Source organism: Trypanosoma conorhini (genome assembly GCF_003719485.1).
Source record: "Trypanosoma conorhini strain 025E chromosome Unknown Tco_14.4_contig_00053, whole genome shotgun sequence".
Lineage (NCBI taxonomy): Eukaryota > Euglenozoa > Kinetoplastea > Trypanosomatida > Trypanosomatidae > Trypanosoma > Trypanosoma conorhini.
This window is the reverse complement of record NW_021704140.1, coordinates 44916-51833: the sequence shown is the minus strand read 5'-3', so window position 1 is coordinate 51833 and position 6918 is coordinate 44916. Positions and strand designations below refer to the sequence as shown.

Below are 6918 nucleotides of genomic sequence, written 5' to 3'. Positions count from 1 at the left end.
TTTTCTTCCTGTCTCCTTCTCACGGCGCTTGCTCTGCCCCTTTAAAAATTAAAAAAAAAATGCTTCTTTAATCCCCAAGTTTTTCTCTTTTTTTTCTTTTTATCGCTTAGTGGGCAGGGTTTTCGACCCCTTCGCTTTTGCTTCCCTCGTGCGTTCGCTGGGGACGGGCGGGAGCACACGCGCATGCGGCGGCCCAAGTCGGAGGACGACACTTTTGCGGATGACTTGCCTCCCAGCGTCGCCGTGCAGTACCGCATCCTGCAGAAGCTGCTGCCGGGACGCCCGGCGGCGTGCCATCAGGCGCTGAGTGCGACGGACCCACCGGCGCGCCGCCGTGCGACTCCACACTCGGCGGGAGGCGAGGGCAAACGTCGCCGCGCTTGCACTGACCCTGCGCAGCCCCCAACGGTGTCGTCCTCTTCGTGCTGTGGCGGGGGCCGTTGGGGTGCCGACGCGAAGGCGAAGGCGCTGCGCGAGATTGAGCTTGGGGGGCCGATCCTTGACCAGTTGCTTGGGGCCCACGCAACCCACAGCCGGCTTGAGGCGGCGTTCGAAGAGCGGTGGCGGGATACGTGGCGCACGTTTGCCGAGTTTGAAGCACGGCAAAGATCTTTGATAGAAGCGATGGCAGGGTGGTTTTTTGAGGCGTTTTCTCCGTCTCTGTTTAACGGCATGTTCAGGCAACTCGAGGACCAGGCGCACCGTGCAGCGGCGGCGAAGAGCAGGGTGGCGGCGTTGGAGCGAAAAACCGAGGAGCTTTGGAGGTACAACAAAATCCTGGAGGACCGTCACGGGCAGTCGCTCCGGCTGCAGCCGCTGGAGGACGAGCGGGACGACGCGCTACGAGAAAACGAAGAGGTGCACCGCGCGCTGAAGGCATCTCAGGGGGAACTTCGTGAGTCGCGGCAGACCATCGCGGCTCTTCGGCGGCAGCTGCGGGAGGCGGAGACGGCCTCCAAGGCGCCGTTGCGTGCATTGACAGGGGAGTTCGAGGAGCTGAAGGCCCAGTATCGCGAGCTAGTGGCCGCCGGTGGGCGCGCGCCGCCAACCACAGTGGCGAAGGCGGAGGAGCGTGCAGTGGCGGACGCGGGGGAAGGCAGGGCGCCGTCTGTCGAGCTGTTGAGGGGGCAGGTGAGGGAGCTGCAGCACCAGCTCTTGCTGAGGGACACCGCCGTCGGGCGTCTGCAGCAGGAGCTCGCGGAGCTGCGGGAGTCGGCGCGGGAGCTGGGGGCTTCCCAGGCGGAGGTGCAGACGTTGGGGCCGCGGCTGAAGGCCGTCACGGGGCCTCACCCACACTAGTCTGCTGACATCCGTCAGCCGTGCCGCCGTGCGCCACAAGGCGGCCACAACGAGGGTCCTTGCGTCCCCTGTGCTTTTGTGTTGCTTGCGTGGATGGGGAGCGAGTGCGTGTGGGAGTGTGTGGGTCGGTGAGGGTGAGGGAGGAGGAGGGTCTGCTCGGTGCCTGCCCACAGGCAGTCAGCCTCATTGCGGAGGAACAAAAACCAACGACAACAACAACAACGGCAATAACATGGGCATCTCTGCCTGTTTTTATTTTTTATTTTTATTTATTTATTTTTTTCTCTTCACGCTTTGATTGACTTGTTTATTCACCCCTTCCCCACTTGCAGGGGAACGATAATAATAATACTAATAATAATAATAATAAAGCCCTCTCGTGTCTCCACAGACCCGGTCGCACAGGGCGCAGGAAACAGGGAAGAGGGGCACAGCCTAAGGCGCGCGGGAGGGCCGTGGCCCGGCGATGCTGACGGGCGTCTCCGCGCCGGACTCGGAGGGCAGGGTGACATACACCTTCAACAGCCAGTCAAAAGTGGAGGTTCCTCAGCGGTACGAGGTGAAGGGCATAGTGGGACGCGGGGCTTATGGTATTGTCTGTAGTGCGGTGGACCTTAGAACGGGGGACGACGTCGCCATTAAAAAAATCACCAACGTCTTTGGTGACCTCGTGGACGGCAAGCGCATCTTGCGTGAGGTGAAGCTGCTGGGGTTTCTGCGGCATCCCAACCTACTGTCCCTCAAGGATCTCTACCGCCCCTCCGCCCCGGACTTCTCCGACCTGTACCTTGTGTCCGAGCTCATGTCCTCGGACTTGTACACCATTCTCAAATCAAACTCCGTGAAGCTGGCGGAGGTGCACTGCCAGTACTTTACGTACCAGCTTCTGTGTGCGCTGCACTACATTCATAGCGCCAACGTTATCCACCGGGACCTGAAGCCCGCCAATATATTGACCAACGCCGAGTGCGATGTGAAGCTGTGCGACTTTGGCCTTGCACGGGGAAGGGGGCTCCGGATGACGCACTACGTCGTGACGCGTTGGTATCGGCCACCCGAGCTGCTGCTTATGAGTGACGATTACGATGGGGCGATTGACTTGTGGGGGGTGGCGTGCATCGCGGTGGAGATGTTCACGCGCCGGCCGCTCTTCCCTGGTTGCGACTACATCCACCAGCTGAACCTCATCACAGAACTCTTAGGCCTCCCCGACATCGCGCGCGACTTGCCCCACGTGAACTCGGAGGGGGCACTCAGCTACGTGCGCTCGCTCCCCCCGCGGGAGCGGCAGCCGCTGGAGACCGTCTGCCCCACGCTGAGGGACAAGTACTTGGGCTCCATTCGCTACAACGTGGAGGGCGGCGAGGACGCGGGGAGGGCGGCGTGGGACGGCGCCAACGAGGGGGAAAAGGGGCCTGCGGATGCGGACACGGCGCCGGCCCCGGCAGCCCCGGCAGGGGGCGGGGAGGAGCGGTACGCGTTGTTTAAGGACTTCCTCTTCCGGCTGCTCACGTACAACCCGAAGCAGCGCATGACGGCGAAGGAGGCGCTGGCGCACCCGTGGCTGCGCGAGGTCCGGGACAACTGCGGCGGAGAGGAGGTTGAGACGGAGGCGGGGAAGCAGTTCTTTTGGGACCTCGACAGCACCGAACTCAGCGCTGCCCAGCTGCGGCAGCTGGTGACGGACGAGGTTGCAACGTACAAGGAACAGTAAACAGGAGGGTCAGGAGACAGGCATCATGACCATCAAAAAGAAAAAAAAGGGACTTGAAGAAACCAATAACACGCACACACACACACACACACTCATATATATATATATATATATATGTAAAAAGAGCCACAGTGCACGACGCAGTACGGGCTGTTGCTTTGGGAGCGGGTATGTAATATACTCGCCTCGTTGCCTGATGGACGCATCCTTGGAGTATGCAGTACACAGCAGTGGCCTGAAAGAGGTGGCATGCATAGATCTGTTGGACGCCGACGTTTTCAGCTGCTCTCACATACCTTGCATTTCTGAAGATGTATAGATGTATAGCTGCAGCATACGTGTATAAGTACGACATGTCTATTTACTGCGTGTATTGCAAATCCTGGCGCCTCATATATATTCCTTGTCATTTAGCTCACGCGGAGGGATCGTTTTTTGTTGTTGTTGTTGTTGTTGGTTTTTTTTTTGTCCCTCTCCTTCTCTTTTTTGTCTCGCTCACTATTGATTCTCACTCTTTGCCCTGTGGGGGTTTCTTCTTCCTCGTCGCTGCCGCAGGCGGCGAAGCCAAGACGCGCGCACAGGAAGCCTCATTGCCGGCTGCGTGACGGGGCCGCTGCGAGGTTCACTTGCGCCTTCTGGGGACCTGCCGCCTGCTCGCCGGCCGGCCGGCTGTGCACCTCGGCGCCACCGCAGCGGCGGGGACAGACACGCGAGGGCGCACCGCGCAGTGGACGCGGGTGGCAGGAACCCTGCGCAACGTGTGACCGCACATCGCTGTTGTTGTCGTTGTTTATTTTATTGCGTGTGTGACTCCCGCTTCGCCGACCGCAACGGCGATGGCGACGATGGCAGCACCGACCTCGTCGTCGTCCCCTCGTCTAGAGGTACTGCGTTGTTGGGGGGCGGAACAAAAGTGGAAACGCACGCAGGTGCAGCAAAAAGCATGGACTGCAGAAACAAGTTTCTTTTCTCTCCTCTTGCTTGCCTCTCCCCGTGAGCGTTTCTCACCTCTTGACTTTGTTTCTGGTCTCTTTCTTTGGCGCTGCGCCCCTCACAAAATTTTGCCCTTTCGCCTGTTCCTGCGCGTCGCGGGGCGGCTGCTTCGCGGCGACACGTTTGTGTTGCTCTCGCTCTCTCTCTCTTTGCTTGACCTCTTTTCCGTCGCCGGTTGTTGTGTTGTCTCCGCTCGGCGGGCGAGATTGTCGGGCATAAGAGCAAAGGCGGAAGTATAGCGAGTGAGAGAGCGGGAGCGCGTGAGCTGCGTGTGTCTTTGCGTGTGCGTGTGGAGGGAACTCGTAAATTACCGTCCGTCGCTGCAGCGGGGCGAATGCGGCTCCGCACGGGGAAACGTCGCGGCACTCTGCGGGGGTTCCTGCTGCTGGTTGCCGCGCTCGTGCTCCTCCTCGCATGCGCCGCGGAGGTCTCCGCCTTCTCCGTCTTCAAGGCCATCGCCTCCTCCTACCAGCAGGGGGACACCATCCCGGTCATGGTGAGCCCGCTGACCTCCGGGCTGCGGGTGATGCCGATGCAGTGGAGGTCGCTGGCGCAGTGCCCGCGGAAGGAGCGGCAGCGGCGGCGGCGGCGCAACATTGGCCAGCTGCTCTTCGGCGACCAGCTGGAGGAGTCCGCCTACGACGTGACGGTGCTGGAGAATGAAACTTGTGTGCCGCTGTGTAGTGTGACGCTGACTGCGAAGGAGAAGAAGTACTTGGGCAAGCTTATTGAGGGCCGCTACCGCGCCAACATGTACGTGGACGACATGCCGGGCGTAGAGGACATTAGAATTTTAAAGGGGCGGCGTCATGTGACGACGGGGTACTACTTGGGCTCTAGAAACAGCCCTGCGGCCCACGGGGATGTGGTGGTGAACAACCACCTCATCTTTACCATCTCCTACCACCCCGTCGACTCCCCGTTTAATTTGGAGAACAGGTCGTATAGAATTGTGCAGTTCCAAGTCACAGCCATGAGTGTTTACTACGGCAGTGCCATCTGCGACCACAACGACCTGGTGACTGGCAGGCCCCAGCCTCTCATGGAGGGCAAAATACCGTACTCCTACAGTGTGCGCTGGGTGGAGTCGCCCCTGACGTGGTCGACGCGCTGGGACGTGTTCATGCAGATGACGACCCGGGAGTCCAAGATCCACTGGTTCAGCATCGTGAACTTTTTTGTCATCACTCTGTTGCAGACCGTGGCTCTCTGGTACGTGCTGATCCGAGCGCTGCGCCGAGACTTCTTGTACTACAACGAGGCGGAGGCGGAGGCCGAGGAAACCGACGAGTCTGGGTGGAAGCTTGTCCACGGTGACGTCTTTCGCCGACCACGCGGTGTGGGGCTTCTTTCCATCTGTGTTGGGACAGGGACCCAGCTGGCAATGATGTTGGGCTTCACACTTTGCGTGGCCTGCATGGGGTTCGTTTCGCCGCAGAGCCGTGGGACGCTGGCGACCACGCTGCTCTTCCTCTTTGTGCTCTGCAGCTTTTTCAACGGGCTGGTCACGGCGATGCTCATCAAGTACCTGCGGATGCGATCGTGGAAGCTGATCTTCGCCGCCAGCGTCTTCTATCCGGCGCAGATGTTTTTCGGCTACTTTGTACTCAATTTTATTCACATTGGCAGCCACGCCGCCAGCTCCGCCTCGCTGTCTTCACTCGTCATTCTTCTGCTCCTCTGGCAGGGCGTCTCCACGCCGCTGTTGCTGGTTGGCGCAGTGCTGGGCTTCAGCCTGAACCTCACAACCCCGGTGAAGGTGAACAGCATCCCCCGCACCATCCCGCCGGCGCCGTGGTACTATGACTCGGCGCTCACAATACTTCTCCCCGGCCTCGTGCCCTTCGCCGCGTCGCAAGTGGAGATCACGTACATCTTCGGAAGCGTCTGGCACGGGACGGTCTACTACATGTTTGGCTTTCTTCTGGCGGTGTACGCGCTGTCGATGGTCATCGCCGCGCAAACGGCCGTGTTCTCCACGTACATTCAACTGAACCGACTGAACTACCACTGGTGGTGGCGCTCCTTTCTGACCTCCGCGTCCTACGGCGTCTGGATTTTTATCTACAGCGTCTTCTACTACTTCTACCACTCCACCCTGAGGGGACTCCTGAGTGCAGTGCTCTTTTTCGGCTACATGGGGATGGTGGCGTACACGCTCTGCCTGCTGAGCGGCGCCGTGGGCTTCCTCGCCTCCTTTTTCTTCGTGCGAATCATCTACAGCAACGTCAAGGTGGACTAGCGGGGCGGACGAAGGAGCGCGAGCGACGACTGAACGGCAAACAGGCGAGCGAAGAGGCCCGCGACCTCCAATCGCTTGAAGGAGCGGAACGCGGGAGAGAGAATGAATTAGTAACCGAAAACAAAAAGTGGCGGACGCACAGACACACACACGCACACACACAAAATAAAAGACAAAATAACGAGGAATAGGGAATCAAAAATAGGCTCCTGGGTGGGCGGTGTGGGTGGTGGGCTCGCATGCAACTTGCGGGACGAGGTTGGCGCTCGCCCGTCGCTGCGGCAGAACGCAGGCGTGTCAAGGGGCGGGCTTTGGGTGGCGTTTTGTTTTTATTTTGTTGCTTCTGCCGGCGGCCCATCCTCCTCGCCTGCCTGCGTCTCTTTGGATTGGGCCCCGGCCGCCTGGCTTCCCTGGCGGGGGAGGCGCGGCGCGAGGGGGGCGGGGCGTGTGGGGGAGCAGAAGCGAAGAAAGTGTGCGCACTCTCCCTCCCTGCGCGTCGGTTCCGGCGGCCGCCGGTTGCGGCGCCTCACGGCTCCCGCCTTCTCTCCGCGGAGAGCTCGGGGCAAGTGAAACCTGCCGGGATGGGGATGACGAGTAAAGAGGGGGCCATTGAAGCGAGGAGGGCGGAAAAAAACAAAAAACAAAAAAAAACAAAAAAAACGAGCGGGAA

At 59.9% G+C, this 6918-nt stretch overlaps 3 protein-coding genes across 3 annotated transcripts, besides 10 other annotated features; all 3 read left to right on the top strand.

The window, feature by feature from the left end:
- Nucleotides 1–183: 183 nt before the first annotated feature.
- On the top strand, nucleotides 184–1299 carry Tco025E_01583 (uncharacterized protein; the record flags this gene model as incomplete). Its single annotated transcript, XM_029368521.1, has 1 exon — nucleotides 184–1299. The coding sequence occupies one exon, from the start codon at nucleotides 184–186 to the stop codon at nucleotides 1297–1299; it is 1116 nt and encodes a 371-aa protein (XP_029231389.1).
- A 195-nt stretch (nucleotides 1300–1494) lies between these two features.
- Nucleotides 1495–1532: a microsatellite.
- A 16-nt stretch (nucleotides 1533–1548) lies between these two features.
- Nucleotides 1549–1582: a sequence feature (A-rich).
- Nucleotides 1583–1638: 56 nt separating this feature from the next.
- Nucleotides 1639–1669: a microsatellite.
- A 96-nt stretch (nucleotides 1670–1765) lies between these two features.
- Tco025E_01582 (mitogen-activated protein kinase, putative,protein kinase) lies at nucleotides 1766–3013 on the top strand (the record flags this gene model as incomplete). Its single annotated transcript, XM_029368520.1, has 1 exon — nucleotides 1766–3013. One exon carries the CDS (start codon nucleotides 1766–1768, stop codon nucleotides 3011–3013), a length of 1248 nt encoding a protein of 415 aa, XP_029231388.1.
- Nucleotides 3014–3081: 68 nt separating this feature from the next.
- Nucleotides 3082–3108: a microsatellite.
- Nucleotides 3108–3132: a microsatellite.
- Nucleotides 3133–3445: 313 nt separating this feature from the next.
- Nucleotides 3446–3482: a microsatellite.
- A 762-nt stretch (nucleotides 3483–4244) lies between these two features.
- Nucleotides 4245–4298: a microsatellite.
- A 42-nt stretch (nucleotides 4299–4340) lies between these two features.
- Nucleotides 4341–6248, top strand: Tco025E_01581 (putative endosomal integral membrane protein; the record flags this gene model as incomplete). Its single annotated transcript, XM_029368519.1, has 1 exon — nucleotides 4341–6248. One exon carries the CDS (start codon nucleotides 4341–4343, stop codon nucleotides 6246–6248), a length of 1908 nt encoding a protein of 635 aa, XP_029231387.1.
- A 134-nt stretch (nucleotides 6249–6382) lies between these two features.
- Nucleotides 6383–6411: a microsatellite.
- Nucleotides 6412–6660: 249 nt separating this feature from the next.
- Nucleotides 6661–6702: a microsatellite.
- Nucleotides 6703–6875: 173 nt separating this feature from the next.
- Nucleotides 6876–6908: a microsatellite.
- Nucleotides 6909–6918: the final 10 nt, after the last annotated feature.